The sequence below is a fragment of the Neolamprologus multifasciatus genome, chromosome 7, assembly GCF_963576455.1.
Source record: "Neolamprologus multifasciatus chromosome 7, fNeoMul1.2, whole genome shotgun sequence".
Taxonomy (NCBI): domain Eukaryota; kingdom Metazoa; phylum Chordata; class Actinopteri; order Cichliformes; family Cichlidae; genus Neolamprologus; species Neolamprologus multifasciatus.
Window position 1 is genome coordinate 39,163,717 of NC_140445.1, and position 19,075 is coordinate 39,182,791.

The following is a 19,075-nucleotide window of genomic DNA, read 5'->3' on the forward strand; positions in this document are numbered from 1 at the left end:
TACGAGTGTTCAGGAATAAAAACCTGGAGCAGGAAATGGGCAGAACTGTGAATCCACTCCGACAGCTCAATCAGTGTCGGCCTGAAGCTCAAGAAACTGAGGAAACTATTTTTAAATAGTCTTTACTTGTGTGGACGGGGAATGATGAAAAAAGAGGAGCCTGTTGGGTATTTTTGAATGATGAGCTCTGAAATTAAATATAAAAAAAAACTCAGGAAAATAAACTGGATCAAATTTACAGCAGCAAACTGAGATTGAAAGAAAATATTTTTAACTGTTAAAAGTCCAAAATGTATTCCCTCAATCACATTTACCAAAGACAACTACTTTTCTAGGGCGCTTCCGGCCCCTGGGCCTTATGTTTGACACCCCTGGGAGAAACTTGAACTATAAATGTGTCATAATGCTTTAAACTTACTGAAAACTCATGGGTGACGTGCTCGGGTTCATTGGGTTTAAATATGTTTTCTCGTGTGACGGTTCACTGAATTTGTGAAATTTTAGACAAATTTGTTTGCTTAAAAATATACTTTTCCTCTGCTCAAATTATTATGTGGTAGTTAGAAGTTATTGATATATTCCCATCAGGTCATAACTAGTCTGCACATTTGGTGTATTTTTCTATGCATGTGACTTTTTTAAAGTCTGTGTATTTGTTATTTCTGTGCACAAGTTACTTATTTCTGATTTAAGGCTGGTTCACACGGTTGAATTCTCCGACCCAGCTGCTTGGCTCTGAGGTTTTTCTCACTGTGTTCTGCAGATGTCTTGGTTAAATCCAGTTCTGCCTCAATTTCTAAAAACAGTCAGACTCGCATCTTAATATCCTTAAGAACGTTTCGTCGACCCTGACAAGCTTCCACAGTATAGCTCGAGTTCTTCATTTCAAATGCCACCAAACTTTTCAAGACTTTTTCCATTCTGCTCCTCAGGTGGCGCTCCGGCTGTCAGGAAGGAGGTGATCAGGAACAAGATCCGGGCGATTGGAAAGATGGCTCGCGTCTTCTCCGTGCTCAGGTGTGTTTTATATTCCTGAAGGTTTGGGGGAAGTTTATACTAAAATGAGACTCTTTAACATCAGGGCCGTGTTTAGAAGCAGGAGAGGGTTTAAGTCCTTTTTCTGTACGATTTCTTTCTTTCTTTTTTTAATCGTCACTCTAAAATGTGGAATAATGAGGTTGTTGGAGCACGGTACTGAGAGTTTTGCTCCACTTTGATTTAAGGCTAATGAGTTTCTCAGTCGTTTACATTTGTCCTCCTTTGATTCTGTGGAAGTGTGTCAGAATAATTTGTCCTTAAAGTGTGACTGCTCCTCTTCAGAAAATGTCTTGCTGTTATTTTAAGGCTCAGGAAAGCATCGCAGGCACCTTATGTCCGTCTTTATGACTGAGTTGATCTCTATCAGCAGTTTAGTTCTACTTCTGTTTGCACTCACTTCTTAAACCGAGAACTTTCTGTTTCATTACAGCTTGGTGTCTTTTTACTGAAGTGCAAATCATAAAATGAAAATTAGGACTATAATAAAATCAAATGAAACTGTCCCACACCCAGGATATCAGATATGATATAAAACCACAGATACAAACATGTGCAAAGAACAAAAGCCTGAAAAAACAGGTCAAGTTTAAACCAGTTAACCAGATGTATATTGGCCCATGTACGGGAATCTGAACAGCTCAGCAGTGTTTCATTGAACCTGCTGCTAACAGAAGCTCATTAATGCTTTCTAAACTAGCAGGTTTAACAGATATCTGCTAATGAATTTTTATACATCTTAGAAAATGGAGAGTCTTTGGTACCAGAAGCGTTCTGAATTCTGATTGGCTTTGTCTATAATCAGGCGAAAAGTCGGTGTGGTTTGGACAAAGTCTGACTGATAAGGTGGGATTTTTTTCATACCCTAACCAACACAAACGAGGGTGTGTTTGCCTGATATTTAGACTTGGCTTCAGTTACTCGGGTTTGACCTAAACAAATATTATGTTTGAACAAATCAGTTTGTTGTACAGTTTGAGTAATTTAGTAGTTAATTAAATTCCCAAAAGAGTGACTGTTCTGTAGTAATATGTAAAAACATTTAGTTCAGCCACAAATGAATTCAACCCTGGCTTCTTTAGAGAACTGACATCAGCCGAGTAGAAACAAATAGCCGTGTGTTGTCTGGATAGAGCAGCATCTTTATTATGAAGTTTAGAAGGGTGAATAAAAGAAATCGCAGCAGGCCAGTGATTGACCAAGTCTTTTAGCTTTTATGTCTTTATGCAAATCACTTCATGTTTCAGTTATTTTTGCAAATACCGTCATCTGCAGTAAAAGACTAAACAGGTGACTTGTCTCCTGGTGGAGAGGAACAAGCTTGCCTATGAAAACTGAGAAAGAGGTTTGCATGTGTTTGCATCTCAGTGTGGATGCTAATAAAGAGAACCTCTACCTAAGCAGGAGCTTAAAAAGGCTCCAAAGCTGGGGCTCTCACATGTGCTTTGTTCCTAGTTTCTGCTGTGTTGGCACACAGGAAACATACAGGAGGCTATGAAAGGTTGTGTGGAGCTTTGAGCTCTGGTTATATCATAAACAATAACCTGGAGAGCTAATCTGGTAAAATGTTGGTGAACCGGGTCAGGAGGAGTCCTTGTTTCTTCTTTCAGGTTTGTTGTGCAGCAGTGACCTCCTCCTTCCATCTGTGCTGTCTCTGAAAACATCACACCGTCATATTTAGACTTCCTGTCTGGAGGCTTTTGAAGTTAACTTTTAACGACTGTGCCTCATCGGTGACACGATCAGCTGACACTCTCTAATGATGTTGTGTTTGTGTGTCGACAGAGAGGAGAACGAGAGCGTACTGCAGCTGAAGGGGCTGACCCCGACGGGGACGCTGCCCCTCGGTGTTTTGTCCGGCGGTCGGCGGACTCTGCAGAGCGGTGAGTGCGAGCACAGCGGAGCATCCCACCAAACACTAACCCAGAGTCCAGCTAACACTAACCGCCCCATGCCTGCACTCACACCGAGAAACTAACCGCCGAGAAACGCGTAGCCTGGTGGAAATGTCGAGCCTCGATTCTCCTGTCACGGACCAACCTGTGCACATCTCTGCAGCACACTGGCCTTCAAAGACAAACGGCTGCAGGGAGAGCAAGCACATATCAAACTGCATTTACTTATTTTCATGGATTTATGGCTAATTATACTTATTATTACAAAGCCTGGAAACTTCACCCACACTCCTGGTCCTGATCTGGTCATGTAGATCACTTCATCAGCTGCAGCTTGTGGCAATATTCCAGGTTATATGTACTTGTATAACGTCTATATTTATGGAGGTGAATTCATATTAAATGTAAAAGTAGTTGCCTGAACCTCGACCTTTTGTCCCCTTGGTAAAAACCATCATCACCAGGGTCAGACTAACCTGCGGGTCTTACATCAGAGCAGGGTAGGTCGGAGTTGGCGGCATGAACTTTGCACCACTGAATCAGGACCAATTGGGAGCCGCGTCACGTTTAGACGCCTAAATCGTCACTTCGATATGACGGTAGAGTCAGGCGCGGGTGGTTTGTCTTTGCGGGGCAGCGTGGCGTTTCCGACAGACCCCCGTAAACCCAATGAAGATGTTAGCTGTGCTCTAATCTCGGACTCTGTGGTCAGGATGGTGGGGTGGTGGGGGGTGGGTGGGGTTGTATGATGATTGACTCCATGTTAACAGGACTGATAACGTGACTGACTGAATGCATTGATATATAACGTTCCCACTCTCTCTCCATTGGTTTTTTGGCATGGCACTTCTACTCACGCTTACACAGCCACCGTAGAGGCAGAAGAGGCACGAGGTATGCAACCGACCCTCCGACTCTCTGTGTGACTGTCTGTGTTCACCCACTCTGAAATATGTCTGTGCTGTTGGTGTCTAATGTTCAACCTGAACCTTTTATGAGCTAATGTGAGAGCTGATTATTGATCACCTGTTTCTTTGTCTTCATGCTGTCTTTGTCCTGTTTCAAGTAAGTTTCCTCACCTTCTCTTCGTGTTTTTAAAAGTGACTGTTTGTGCAGCGGGTCAGAAACAAGCCAGCAGGACAGGAAAAGTTCACACACAAGTTCTAAAATAAAAAGTGAAATATTTTAAATGATGTTACACGCTAATAAAATACTGTAGTAAAATACTAATTTATTACTAAAATTTGCTGAAATAAAAATGACAAAATGTTAAATAGTAAATACTAAAATATCTAAATAATATTAACATAATTTCCATAATTATATATTACTAATTGGAAATATCCTTAAAGTACAAAAATATTGCTGAAAATAATTTTGATTAAATGTTTTCTTTACATTTTACATTTTTGACAATTTATAAATTAAATGTAATTTGTTAAAAGTAATAGAAGTATTTTACTGAAATTTTAAAGAAAAATCTCAGAATTTTTAAAAAATATTTCTTAAAACTGGAAAGTTTTTTCACCTGATATTTATTTTTAGGAGAAATCATTGAAATGTGTCATAAAATATTAGCATTGAAAATACATTTTCAAGTAAAGCTGGACGGCGGCATCCAGCGCTGGCGGTGACCTTCTGACCCGGCTGTGCTTGACGTCTCCTCGTGTCTAACTTCTTCCCGTTTCCTCGCAGCCATTCAAGGCTTCAACCCACAGCACAAGATCCAGAGCTTCGAGGAGGCGCGAGGGCTGGACCGCATCAACGAGAGGATGCCGCCGCGTCGCGACAGCAAGCAGCACGAGGCCCCGCCCTCCCCCAACAACCTGCCGGCGAGCACCGGACCCCCGGACAAGAACGGCACCAACGCTCAGGCCTAGACCCTCCCCCTCCTCTCCCTCCTTCTCTCCTTCCCTGCCTCCTTTCCTCCCCTCCCTCCTTCCTTCCGTCACGAGCGGCAGACGAGGCCGTTCAGTCCGAGCGACTCGCCGCGCTTTATTTATTACATCATCGGTTAAATATCGTAGATCCAGACTGAACAGGAAGAAGTCTCAGCGCCGCTCGATGCCTCCAATCAGGAGGCAGCTGGTACTCGATGCCACACCTTCGTATCAGCCACACCTCTTTTTCTTCTTTTTTCTTCTTTGGTCCGGGGAGGAAGTGACGCTCATTCAAACGCTGTGTTCGTGCCCACACACACACACACACGCATACACGCACACATCCATCCTTTCTTATGCCAATGATAGTGTGACTGAGCTCCGCCGAGCGAGTATTTACATTTATAATATATGTATATTTTAATTGTTCCCTCTTTTCAATGTGATGTTTTTTTGTTGTTTTTTTTATAACATAGACTTAGGCTTTAACTATCCAGGTGGGAGGGGGCGGAGCGAGAGTGGAGGTGTGGAGGCAGTGGAGGGAAAGAGTTGAAGGTTCTGCTTTATTAAAACTGAGTTTCTGAGCTGAAGCTCATAATTCTGGAAAAATGACTCGAGCCTCCTCGGCCGGTTTAACTTCAGACAGATCTGTTATATTGCGATATTTTGGGAAAGCTTGGAACGCGTCATGCTCCTGTTTTACAGGAGTGAGTTTAACATGGCCTCCACTGGCGCTCCAGCACGTTTCAGTGAAATGCACCTTTAAAAATCCATCGCAGCTCTTTGGGAAAATCGTTATAAAAGAATTCTATTAAAATCATTGGTCAAAAATATCTGAGAAAAATGGAAATGACAGCCTGAGAAAATATTTTAATGAATTAAAAACTCAAAAGAGAATTCTGTCAAAAACACATGTGGAATATTCAAAAACAAATCAGAGAAAATCATAATTTGTGAAACTTATCAGAGGAAAAAAAGTTTAAAAAAGTGTACATAAATAAAGTTATCTGTTAATAAATGGCTTGAGTGCTGACGCAGAATAAAGCTGAATCATTTAAAATGACGGCAGTCAGAAACCACAGATCCTCCTCATCTCTGAGCTGGATGTAAATAGTAATCATAATCATCAATAATAATAATTTACGTCATTTTTGATTGAAATTGATTGAGACCGGCAGTTTTAGTAGAACAGAAGAGCCCTTCACACAAAGAGGAGGAGGGAGTTTCAGGTGTGCTTCAGGTATGATGAGGACCTGCGTGGGTTTGATTTGACTCTTGATTTATTTTTGGTGGGGGGGGTGTTTGCCAGGCCTCATTTCTTAGAACATATCTCACCGAATGTACAGAGAGGAAAAAACATCTGGATGTTTGTCTGTAAGCAGCTGGATTTGTTCCTCCGAGGCCTCATCTCTGTAGACGTTTCACTCATTCAATAAAAACTCAACAACAGCTGCTCAGTGTGTGTCTGTGTGTGCTTTGGTCTCAAGGACGCCGTCTGCGCGAACGGGTCGCCGAGCAGCTGCCAATCAGAGTGCGGTGTGGGAGGTGGTCCTTTGTGCAGCTTTTATCTGTTACCAAGCAACGCGGACTCTCCACATCATCACCTGCTGCTCACTCCACGTGAAGTAGCTCGCAGCCAGGCGGGAAAGGCTGACGATGATTCAGTTTAATTAAAAAAATTAAATATGGTGTCGGGGGCGTTTGGACTGCTCACAGCGGAAACCGTCAACAGCGAGCTGGGAGGTGTGACGCTGTAGTAACAGGAAGAGGCATTTCCAATCTCCTGTGACTCGGTCACACGTGACACAGCAGGAGATCTGCTGCTCAGACCTCTGGAGAACCAAAGGAGATGAGCACACAGAGGTGTTCAGATGAACTCTGACCTTTCAGGCTGTGTTTTCCTGCCCACATCAGTGCTGTGAGCTCAGTGTAAATGATTTGACTCCCATCTTTGTTTTAAATGAGTAAAAGCAAGGGTGTCAAACATAAGGTGCAAGGGCCAGATCTGGGCTAAGTAAGAACCCAGGTCATATGTGAATGCCTCGACACTGACAACCAGTCCAGTCCCTGAGCCGTGTGGTTGGAACTGGTTCCAGTCTGAGCTCTGGTGTGCAGGTACGGAGGACTTTTATGGTGAAAATGTGTGGGAAAAAAAGACTCGAGAGACGGACGTTACTCTGCAAGTTTATTGGTCTCTGTTATATCAGAGGACAGAAACAGGACTGCGAGGGACGGATGAGACGGCACAGGTGACACCAGCTGAGCTAGCAGGAACTGCAGGTGTGTGTGGTCTGAACTCCACGTGGAGTAATATTTAAAAACGGGAAAAAAGCTATACAGCCAAAAATATTTTCAACAAGATTTCCAAAATAAAACGCTTCACAGTAGCAGACAAATGCAGAAAAAATACAATCGTCCAATAAATAAAAGCTGCATGTGGTTAATCATTACAATCAGCTGTTAGACCGGGACCGCTACCATGAAGCTGCAGGACCACAATCATCACCACAAGCAGCCTGCTTCTCTGCAGCTGACAGAACAGGCTGATGGCGAGCTTAGATCGCCCTCGGCTGGGCCTCCAGGGGAATTACAGCCAGCCTGAAGCAGCCCGGAGGGTTTCAGACTTCCTGAAGCCTCTGCAACTCCCAGAGCTGCTCTGAAGATCTGTGAAGGATTATGGAAGAGCTGCAGGCTTCCATGATAACGGGGCGTCACTAAAAAGAAAGCTCTCTAAATAAAGATCATGATCCTCCTGAATCTGAGGTTTGACTAACAGACCCAGGATATGCTGGAGATTGAGGTCTGCTCTTTCCACAAATCCTTATGAGGTGTCCATAATGACTTTCCTAGACCTAGAAATGATTGGGAAAGCTGTAAGAGGTCATTTTCATTTTTACTATCCCACTAATAATCCCATCTAACTGTCTAACTACAAGGATGAAAGTGAAGCAGCTTCATGTTAGCATAACACCTGAAGATGGCGTGAAATCTGAGGGACCCGCAGCAGGTCCCTGACATGGATCAGACCCGGAGCTGGGAATAATCCACGTGAGGAGACAGAGCTACAGAGATTACATGTGATGAAGATGATAAAGATAATGTGGTGACCTGTAAGCAGTGGTGATTATATGCGCGGCACAGGTAATCAGTGTATCGATTAAGGTTAGTCGCAGTAAAAGGTTAACCAGGACCGGTCTGCTCCTCGGCGAGCTTCCAGGAGCACAGTTAGTAAGATGGAGGACGTGTCGGAGTTAGGTGATTGGCTCTGTGTGTGTCTGCTGATTGGATATTTTATTTGAACGCCTCCTACTTTAAAACCTTTATCAAGTATTTGTTGGGATGAGGTCACTTCCTGTTAGAAAAGCGAGGCTTTCTTCTTCAGTTCATTTCGTTTCCACAGCGAGAGGCGCTCAAACTCGGCCATCGGCATCCCGAACACCTGCTCAAACTCCTCCTGGGACAGGTGCCGCTGACAGGGAGGAGAAGAAGAAGTTAAAACCTCCAGTGAAGTAGTCGTGCAGCAGCGACGCTCAGACTGGGAGGACTGGAACCAGTCCCACCTCTAAGGAAGTTTATGTAAATCAGTTCTAAAGTTAAGCTGGGACGCGCAAACAAGTCTGACTTCAAACAGTCAAATTGAGAAACCAGAGAAACCAGTGCTACCACAGAGAAGCTTCAACTGGGACACTGAGAAGGAAGACAGGAAATGACTACCCAGCACAGCGTCCCTCACCTCAAGCCGAGTGCGGTCCACGCCTGGAGGCAGCTTACAGCGCCCTCTGTGGGTCACAACCAGTGTCTCATAGGGGTAGATCTGAAATACACAGCATGCCATCAGCTGGAGGGAGTACTCGGATACTACACTGCAAAGTACACATCAGTGTAACGAGCCAGTAGTACCTGAGTTAGGAGTATTACAATGATATCAGAGACAGTACCAGTCAGATCTGATCAGTTGATTGTTCGCGTCAACTGATTTTTAAAATTCAGACAAAATTCAGAGGTAAAATCAGTAATCGAAGTGATTAAAAAGGGTTTAATTTTGTTCCTGGACTTCACAGAGCAGCTTTGCATGATTCACAGTTCAACATAATCCTCCTTTATCTGATCCTGAGGCTTGAAGAGCCCCTACCAGTTCATCCTGTCGGAAATGCCTTGTTTTAACTCCTCCCCTTTTAAGTCAGCTCTCTTCTGATTGGCTCCCAATCACAAAGAGCAGCTTAAAGATAAATATGTTTTATTTTGAACTGTGAATCATGCAGAGCTACTCTACCAGAGCTCCGCGATGCGACTGGGAGCGCCTTACCTTCTGCTCCAGGATGCTCGGCAGAGAGTTTCCACGGTCCATGCGCTCCCTGCGAGTGTCACCGTTCTGCACACACACATTTAAAATGCTCAGACTGATTTAACACGACACATGAAACCAACACGTTAATCTGACGCTTCTGTCAGCACAAGTCAGAAAGACTGTTTCTAAATTCTGGATTTCTCCATCTCTGGCCTGGAGCGTTCCAGACAGCCGGTGACAGGAAATGAAGACAGTGGTATCTTTACTGAAGCGTTCCTTCATGGAAAACACTGAAGTTTTCTACAGTCCAACACGTTAAAGCTCGAGCCCAACAGTGTCTCTGTGAACATCAGCTGGATCGTGACATGTGGGCCATCAAAGCCCTCCTGCTCCTGATGGTCTGCGCCACATCTGCCTCATAGTGCTGTTTGAAATTATCCTCAGCAGCTGCAGCATCTGCATCACAGAACAGCGTCTGTGGCCCTGAGAGCTCAAATGCAATGCGACTTCAGAAAACATAGCAAATAATAAAATATCGCAAAATCTCACAATATGAAGCAGAACGTGATGAAAAGCTGCAACAGTGACAGTAAAACAAGCCAAGGATTGGTTGGTGCTGATTGAGGGAGAGATGCTATTCTAATCACATGATTCATGTACTGTACATGTATGTTTGCTATTACTGGTTCACCTGAATCACCTCTGTTGTGTTTTTGCTTTTTTCAGTTTGCTGGTGTTTTGACCTCTCTGGGCCTCCTTACAAACTGTCTATCAAAGAGACAAAGACTTAATGAGAGTGTTTTATAAGAAATAATCCAACAATAACAGACCAGTGAGGCTTTAGAGAGGCGTGAGACTGCAGGAAATACGAGGGTGGGGTTAGTTGCCCTGCAGTGAAGTTTCTGATTGGTCCACAATTCACAGTCACAAAGTGACCAGTGGTGTGCTAAAGTGGTAAAAAGGAGCTGATTCTTTATGTCGAGGTATGCAAAGCTGCAGGAACCTAAATTCAACCGTTGACCTCCGGGTGCCAAACCTGCAGCTCCTCTGACGACCACCAGAGGCTCCAACAGCGAGTCAGTGCTCACAGACTCCTTTATAACAGCTGTGTGGGCGGGGCCAGTAATGTGCTCAGGTGTGTCAGGGCTGTGCGGGTTAAACAGGTCATGCACACAGACATGCTTACCTGAGCAGCTGAAAGATAGAAGACACAACAGGAAGAGCAGAGGTTAGTACCGAGTGATGTCACTCAGGTGTGTCAGCCACAGTTCATCAGCACACTCACAGGTGACTCGTTTCTACAAACTCTGGTTGTTTTTGTTTCATGTGATGTGCGTTAGGCTCATGTGACCAATCGTCTGTGAGAGCTGCACGCTCAGAATGAACTCGTTAAACCAGCAGCGCCGCTGTTTTTTCTGATGTCATGAAAAAGGTGAGCGAGGACTCATACCTGGCCGTCCTTTATCGCCATCTGTGGAAAACTCTGCCGACTGCATCTGCAACACACAACCAGTCCTTTTGAGCGTTAAATTTACACCATGGGTGGTTAAAGATGGGCGCAGCCACTGTGACATCACCTTCATCGGTGCAACGACTCATCAGCCAATTAATGTGCAGCTTCATACCAAAGCTAATCCTCCATTTTGAAACATCGTGGGACTGAGATTTAATTTTATATAAGTTTGACCCAACAAACACAAACAGCTGTTTCATACACGTCTATAGGAAAGAAGTGTTTCTGCAGCCACAGCTGTCGCCCCCTGCTGGCTGCTCAGGAAGAAAAAATGCTTTATTTGTCCAGAAGCTCCGCCCATGTTTGTTTGTGTTGTAAACACTTCAAACCAGATTCCAGTTTTAACTATTCATTTACTACAGTGAGATTAAAAAAAAAAGTCACTTAAAGTGAGTCTAAGTCCGGTTTAACTCCAGTTTCGGGGTCTCACTCTGCACCGTGTCAGGTGTGAGCACTTACTCGGGTCAGGCCTGATCCTGAGTGTGATGGAGACTTGGAGGCACCTGCTGACAAACCTGCAGGTAGAAGTGGACAGAGAGACGTCAGAGGAGTGCTCCGTGGTGAAAGTGGGGAATGTGAAGGCGGTGGCTGTGTGCGAGCGCTCTTACTGCCGTGCATGTGCGTTCTGTCGGGCAATGACTGCGTCTTCCTCCTGAAGTGGACGGCTTTCTCCTTCTCCTCCTTCAGGATCAGACGGCCCAGGTTGGACTTGATCTGATTGGCCACAAAACCGCAGTCAGATGACGCTTTTAGTCAAAATGTGAATCTGGAAAAAGGGGGGCGACGGTCACAAACCTTCTCCAGCTCCTGTTCCTGTAGCGTCTTCGCTTCTTCTGTGAGGTCCTCAAACTCGTCTTCCTCCTGCAGCTCCTTCTTCTTCTTCCGCCACTCAATCTCTGCGGGGTTCAGCCTCAGTGTTACCAATGACCTCACAGCACAGGTGTGTGTGTGTGTGCACATGTGTGTGTGTGTGTCGGTGTGTGCTACCCATGGCGGCCAGTGAGGGTGGGCAGGGCCAGTACTCGGTCTCAATCTTGGAAGGCTGGTTGGGATCTGGCGGCTGGGCTGCGGGAAACTTTGCTGACTGGATGACGCCGCTGCCCTCGCCATGTTTGTGAGCGTCTGTGGAGACAGCATGAAGTTGCTGAGTGATGAAGCAGTGACAGACACACACACAGTGAGGAAGAGGAGGAAGAGCTCACCCTGTTTGTAGATAGGAGGCTTCCTGTAAATGTTGGTCCCGTTATCTGAAAAAATGCATAAAAACTTTTTTGTACAGTTTCTCCAATGTTTCCTGTCTTCTTTTTTTTTGCTGAAGACAGTGCAGAACTCTAAATATCTCAAATAAAATACTAAAAGATAATTAAAGAATGTTTTTGAGCTGTTTAACTGGCCGAACACATGAAATAAGCCAAAGTGGTGATGAAGGGTCAGAAATATGACTTTCACACCGGCTGCGAGTCTTTAAATGAGTCTGCAGCTTGAGGATCTTACGTGGTCAGGACACATGAACAAAACAGCAAAGAAGGCGCATTAGCGCCTCTTCTTTCTCAAGAGACTGAAAAGATTCGACATGAGCCCCCGCATCCTCAGGACCTTCTATCGCTGTGCCATTGAGAGCATCCTCACTGGATGCATCACCACCTGGTATGGCAACAGCACCGCTTACAACCGCAAAGCTCTCCAGAGAGTAGTGCGGTGATCTGAACGGATAATTGGAGGTGAGCTTCCCTCCCTCCAGGACATCTACAGGAAGCGATGCCTGAGGAAAGCGGGGAGGATCATCAAGGACTCCAGTCACCCCAGCCAAAAACTGTTCAGACTACTTCCATCAGGAAGGAGGTTCTGCAGTATCTGGTCCCGAACCAGCAGACTGAGAGAAGCTTTTTCCATCAGGCCATCAGACTGCTGAACACTTCATAGACACCTCACCTTCACTACTGGAACTTCAACATTATGCAGTCCACACTGTATATAAATGCCACTTGTTTTGCACATGTCCAACTGCCAACCTCTGTATATTTTATTTTATTGTTTATTCTATTTAATTTTTAAATACACACACACACACACACACACACACACACACACACACACACACACACACGTAGATATACATATTTAGTATACACATTCAGTAATGCGCATACACTCTTATATTGTACATATATTTATTCATATAACTCTGGTTTACCCATTCTTATATTTGCTTGTTCTTATGTTATTGTATTTTTGCACACCTCTGTTGCTTGTGAAGCTCGCACACAAGAATTTCACTCGCATGTACTGTACCAGTGTACCTGCACATGTGATGTGACAGTAAAAGTGATTTGATTTGATTTGATTTGAGCGCACAAACTCAGACACACGGCCGCTTTGCCTTCAGGGTTGAGAAAGGTTTTAGGGTTAATGAGTCCTGACAGCCCTCAGGTGTGTGTGTGTGTGTGTGTGTGTTACCTGGTCGGTGGAAATGCTGCAGGCTCGTGCTGATCTTGCGTCCAGCCTGCAGCTGTAGCGTGGATCCTCCAGGGGAACCACTCTCACTTTCTGCCCTGCGCCCCTTCACCTGGAAGCAAACAGAGTCTTTTAACCTTTAACGGCCTGACAGGTGAGCTCAGACCAATCAGAGAGTCAGAACGTCAGCATGGGTCACACGATTGACCGTGAGAATTTTGATGTCTAAATCAAAGAGGCCCAAAAACAAAGCTGCTGTGTGGCTTCTTTGGCTGACAGGTGGCTGTAGTGTAGCTTTGTAAAGGTGTTTTCCTTTGGTGGATGATGTAATCCAGCTCGTCCAGCTCATGTTCTTGTTCACACAAAAACTGGACAGGTTCACTCTGATCCCGTATAAACTTTTAAGGATTACCAGTAATTTAATTGGTGTGCAGGGGGCACTGAAATTCACTTAAAATAAAGGAACTTTAAATAATTATATAAAACTTTTTCATTTTCATTGTTTTTGCTTTTTCACTGACCTGACAACAAATCACCATCATTTACAGAAACACTGTGGACGGTGTCCTTAAGTCATAACATTTAAATAATTTCAAAGAAGGTAAAAATAAAGACTATTTACAATTTTTCCAATGTGATTTAATGAGCTGGATTTGCTTTAAGTTTTAATAATTTAATTGTCATCTATTATGATTGTATTTATCATTCTTAATTCAAAACCTTTTTTTAAAACCAATGTCTTGACTTTACTTCCCAGCTCACACTTTTTTATATAATTGTTTTCTGTATGAATAAAAATGAAAGTCCTAAATATAAACATATTGCATGTGTGACATGCAATGCATCATAAATAAACTTACAAAACAAGTATTTTAATGTAAGTATAGGACGAAGTTTGAAAACTGTAGTCCAGGTGCAAGTTTGTTATTGTCTTAAGTTTATCAGTTCTAGTTTTCTTCTTGGAATAACTTTTCTTTATTACATTTTTTCTTTGTAAATTTTGACTCCGGCCTGGGATCAGGGTAATCCTGATATTTTGGAAGTCATCCTGATCCTGTTCCAATGTTTTGAACAACACAAACTGAAGGTTTAATCCAGATAAAAAAGATGGACTGGATTACTTGATCTTATCTGAACATGTAATCCTGTTTTTCCTTTAAACAACACTTTCACTTTTGACCAACTGGACCTGTGGAACATGTTTGTGCTGTAAATGTATTTTTTACTAATTAAAGTTAAAAAAGGATCCAAACGGAGTGATTTCTGCACAGATGTCCCGTCCTTTAAATCTGGACAGAAACGGAGCTCCATTTTTGTTTTGCCCTTCGCGCTCTGACTGATGGGAGTTTCCAGCCGTCTGAACAGAGGTCCTTCTGTTCCCCAGCTAGCGAGTGTCACGGTTTCAACACTGCGGTGAACACAAAGCTGCGATTAAAAGCTGGACGAGAACAAGTACAAACCACTGTTTTCCTAAAAAGCCGAGGTCACGAACCACTTGAGGTTTCAGAAAGGTCAACGAATGCTGTGGCACCAAGAAATGAACCAATGAACCACCAATCAAAGCTTGTGTGTGAGTCTTATCGACCACAGATGCAGGTCTACTCAGTGTCCCAGGGTCAGGTTAACTCGGGTGGGCGGGGCTTTGTTCCAGACTCCAGGTCACCGGACCAGAGCATTAAAGAAAAGCCTGGCCTGAATGAACAGGTGGAAAATGTAAGCACTGCCACTTCATTAAAAACAGTTTATATCCCTGTGGCCTGAAGGTGTAGAAGAAACCGGGATGGAAATGAATAATGGAGCTGGGTTATTACCACTAGCATGGACTGATGAGGGCTTACCTCAGGAGACATGGTTGGAGACAAGGCTGGAGACGTGGATGGAGGAGACAGAGATCTCTGCAGAGAACACAGATATGAACAGTCATCATAGATGCTGCAGGAATTTAATAAAGTCCAACAGCTGGAGGCATCAAACAGGCCTCAGGATTACATTAGTGTCAGTAATAACCTGTAACACACACCTCTTTGTGCTCACCACACACACACAAACACACACACACACACACAACACACACATTTTTTCAGCTGATATTCTTTTAATAAATGTGCACTCAATAATATAGAAAAAAACCCTGTATATTATGAAGAAAATTAAAGTTAGAATCAAAAAACGTAAAGCATATCTATGAAATATGATCATTAAAAAGTAAAAGTTTCATCTGATCTTCCTTTAAGGATTATTCCAGATTATTCCTTTCCTGTAACTTTAAATATGATGTCAGGATTTTAATGACAGCATACCAGCGCCATCGAGGGGAAACAGGAAGTGATGTGACTCCAGTTTTTTTTTTTTATAATATTTATGAGAAAAGTGTTAAATTGGCAGGAGAAGCTGAAATGGAAACTGTCTGTTCTGATTTTGTCAACTGTCCCTGAACGCTGCTGTATCAGTGCTGTCAGTCGGGGTCAGAGGTCGGCTCATTTGACAAATGGACTAGCAGCAGTGTTTAAGTCAAATATTTCAGTTTCAGGGTTGAAAAGTGAAGCAATAACGTTCCTTAACTACTAAAGAATCCAAACCTGCACCTCTCTGCGTGGCGGGTCGAGCGGGGAGAAGCTCAGGTGGGGTTGGTAGGTCATCAGGTCCGGTCTCTCCACCTGCAGGATGGCTTTATCTCTGGGCAGCGCCGCCAGGTCTCTGTAGCCCACCACCTGGTCATTGACACGGGCCTGACAGAGGAAGTTCTTTATTTACCACGAGCACTCCAAGTATCATCACAAAGATTACTTAAAGATACAAATACAAGTACTCCATGTATAAAAGGGTTTAATTTTACTGGGTAGGATTACAACTGGTTAACAGCCTCAACATAAAAATTCAACATTCAACATAAAAATAAAAGAAGAACTAAAATATCTAAATCATCTGATCAGAGCTCAAATTTCAACAAACAAAAAAATCGTACATGCAGAACTTTGACAGTAAACGCTGCCACTTTGTGGTGAAACTCTGCATTTTGCAGAGGTTTTTACAAAAAGTACGTTTACTAAAAGTAGAAAATGTCAGTAAAATAAAGTAAATGTGTTAAAATCATGTTTCCATGGATGAAACGAGTAAATAAACATCTGAACGTCTGAGCAGGTGTGACGTTACCACGATGCCCGTCGCCGGAGACCCCGGGGTGCTCGGGCCCCTCGAGGACGGCAGGTTGACCGGAGTTACCCGTCCCTCCACCTGCCAAACAGCCAATCAGAAGAGACAATCAGGAAGTGAAAACAGTCCAGTTTATTGGCACCAGCTCAAAGAGCAGGTGAAAACCACAAACAAACCAGAAGGAGAAGAAGATCTGACTCGACAGCAACAACAGCTTGTTTCAGACAGATGATGGTCATGAAGGATTATTTTGAGCTGTGAATCATGCAAAGCTGCTGCAGTGAGAATACATCCACTTTAAGGTGTGAATGAACTTTCAGAGTGACAGACTGCTCACTGAGCTGAAGTCTCAGTGTGAACCTCATTGTGCAGCAATATTTTAGGTGTAAGTGTGGTGATGATTAAGCTCCAGCAGTGACTCATTACCTTCTGCATAGCTGTGGACGCGGAAGTCGCTCCAACCTGATTTAAGCAGCTGCAGAGGAAAAACAGAGAGAGGGTTAGTGAACGCATCAGCTGCTCCAACGAACAAGCTCGACTCATCTGATCCAGAATCAGAGGAAGAGCAATTTCTCTCACAGCACAGCCTCAGACATGATGTCAACTCGTTTCCTTCCTGAAACCACTAGAAACATCCAGGAAGAAACAGAGAGAAGGAAACAGAACAGGAGGAAGGATGTAGGAAGAAGCATCGAGGCATTTGGGGACTTTGTTTCATATCCTTTGTTTCCTTTACCATTGACATCCGATCAGCAGAGTTTGAGACGATTTTTATTTTATTAATATTTTTTGTTTTTCAGAGTTTTGGCTGCATTTTTTAATTTTTTATAGTTTTTAGTTCTTTATTTAATTTCTTTATTTCTTAATTGTATTTATTTATTTATTTATTTTTAAATCAAAAGTGTTTTAACCTTTAAGAGGCTTTTGTTGAAGTTTTGGGACAATTTTTTCAAAACTAATTTAAAATGCAGTTTCTGTTTGTTTTTTCCTTTGATTTTATTTTGGTAGATTAGCTTTGATTTTATTCTGTTTTATTTTTACTCTTTCTCTTAATGTTATAAGAGATATTAGTCCCACGGGTGGGAAATTTGTTTTGTTACAGCAAAAGTGCAAAGTTATGTAGCAGAAAATCATTGTTTCATGCTTTTGTGGTGTTTATTTTTTGACTTACATTTCTCAGTTTGCTGTCTCCAGTGAGCTCTCTGATTGGCTGCGAAGAGTTTCAGGAAGTAGACGCAGACATTGTGGTGATGTTTGGGTTGCCGCGGTGACTTCAAGACACAGTAAAGTGAATATCTGAATCTTTGTGTTGATGCTGAAAGTCTGACAGTGATAAACGAGCTCGAGTGTATATGAAGGTGCTGCAGCTTTGTGAGGATGTGTGGCAGCGTCCTGATGAAGAGCGTTCAGCGTTAAAGGTGTTACTCACGACTCAGACGGTGTTTGGAGCTGCTGAGGATGGACGGCTGCTGGAGAGTCACAGCGAGGCTGTCAGAGGGGTGGGGGCACACCTTCTACCTAAACAACATGAGAGCTGGGGGAGGATATCCTCCATCCTTCCTCTGACCGTCCCCCACCACCTCCTTTCATCTTGTCGTCCTCCTCCCTTCCTTCCCCTCCCCTCTGCTGTTTATCAGCTTACCCAGCCGGGCGACGCCCAGCCACTGCTAACGGCTGCTGTGGTTACGTTTGTCCTCAGAGTCAGCAGAGCAGCTTCACCCTCCTCCCCCCCCCCCGCTCCACAGCTGTCCAACCATAAAATCTGACACCAGATCAGTGAGAGGAGAGCGCCCTCAGCTGAACCTGATCTGTGAACATGTGTGAGAGTCACAGTGACGGTTCTCCTCCAAACGTTACCCAGGAGCACGCTCAGATCCTCCCGCAGGAGGTCAAACAGTATAAACTCATCCAGCAGCTTTAATTTATCTTAAAGGCCGAGAAGAAACCTGCTGTAAACACCTGCTTCTCTTAACGAGCTCCTTAATTCAATTTATACAGCGCCAAATCAAAGCAATGGTTGCCTCAAAGAACTACTGTGAGGTAAAAACACCAACAATCAGATGAACACCTATGATATACTTGCCGATGGTGGAAAGGAAAAACTCCCTTTTAACTGGATGAAACCAGGATCAGGGAGGAGGGTCCATCTACCATAACCCGGGGGGGGGCACTGACGTTAATGGTGGCCATGGCTTTGTTTTGATGGGCTCACAGAATTTGTTTCTGTTTCTGCTCGTTTTTTTGGTAATGATGGAGTCAGACCATCGGGTGAAGTCATCTCCGGTTGGACTTGATAAATCCCAGCTTGATCTTTTTGGAGTACGTCTGTACCATTAGGAAGAAGGAATCTCTAAAGGAGAAACCAGCCTCCTTCAACTCAGCCAGCTGACCTCTGACTTGACCACCTGAAGCAACCTCAGACCTGCCCACACAGGCTGGTACAACAGGCCCGAGGCATGATGGGAGCATCACTTCTTACCCTGCTGCCCCCTCGCTGTGGAGCAGGGTAAATCTGGATCAGCCCATGTGACCTTCTCCCTGTAAACTCCTTGTTTCTGATTGGCTACACTGATGCTAATGATTTCCTGATTTAAAAAAAAAATCCAGTTTCAAATGTTTCCGGTGACCTCAGAGATGATGGTTCACCTCCGCCCTTCCAGGGTTTTAACACGTCTGATTTCAGCTTCAGTTTCTTTCATCACTGTTTTCTTTGAACAATGCACGCAAGATCTCCTGGGGCCTCCTCTGTACCCAGGACATGCTGGAGAGATTGTGTCTCCAGATAAGCTGGAGGAGGTGCCGGAGAGAGGGATGGTCTGGGCTTCTCTGCTTAGGCTGCTGCCTCAGCCACCCGGCC

At 43.9% G+C, this 19,075-nt stretch overlaps 2 protein-coding genes across 7 annotated transcripts in view; one reads left to right on the forward strand and one right to left on the reverse strand.

Moving 5' to 3' along the window:
• The window catches only part of ppp3ccb (protein phosphatase 3, catalytic subunit, gamma isozyme, b), a 19,056-nt gene extending 12,794 nt beyond the window's left edge, over window positions 1-6,262 (forward strand). Inside the window, exons 11-14 of one of the 4 annotated variants that reach the window (XR_014875077.1) lie at window positions 933-1,017; window positions 2,821-2,918; window positions 3,798-3,995; window positions 4,626-4,699. Coding sequence is in view for 3 of the 4 variants with exons in the window: in XM_085166221.1 (XP_085022347.1) it covers window positions 933-1,017; window positions 2,821-2,918; window positions 3,798-3,824; window positions 4,626-4,810 (395 nt within the window). In the remaining variant the exon portion in view is untranslated. Of the gene's footprint in view, window positions 1-932; window positions 1,018-2,820; window positions 2,919-3,797; window positions 3,996-4,625 lie in introns of all 4 variants that reach the window. The other 3 variants (XM_085166221.1, XM_085166222.1, XM_085166223.1) reach the window with 3 other exon arrangements.
• Window positions 6,090-19,069, reverse strand: dmtn (dematin actin binding protein). Of its 3 annotated transcripts, XM_085166228.1 has the most exons (15): window positions 16,645-19,069; window positions 16,219-16,299; window positions 15,651-15,794; window positions 14,904-14,960; window positions 13,069-13,177; window positions 11,814-11,858; window positions 11,599-11,733; window positions 11,407-11,507; window positions 11,220-11,325; window positions 11,071-11,126; window positions 10,549-10,594; window positions 10,285-10,292; window positions 9,117-9,182; window positions 8,544-8,624; window positions 6,090-8,279 (listed from the first exon to the last, which is right to left on the reverse strand). In XM_085166228.1, exons 1-15 carry the CDS (start codon window positions 16,759-16,761, stop codon window positions 8,166-8,168), a joined length of 1,266 nt encoding a protein of 421 aa, XP_085022354.1. In that variant the 5' UTR covers window positions 16,762-19,069; the 3' UTR covers window positions 6,090-8,165. The 3 variants fall into 3 exon arrangements, with proteins under 3 accessions (XP_085022354.1, XP_085022353.1, XP_085022352.1); XM_085166227.1 differs by lacking the exons at window positions 6,090-8,279; window positions 8,544-8,624 and having other exon boundaries at window positions 9,154-10,292; window positions 15,645-15,794; window positions 16,645-17,489; window positions 17,648-19,069; XM_085166226.1 differs by lacking the exons at window positions 6,090-8,279; window positions 8,544-8,624 and having other exon boundaries at window positions 9,154-10,292; window positions 15,645-15,794.
• Window positions 19,070-19,075: the final 6 nt, after the last annotated feature.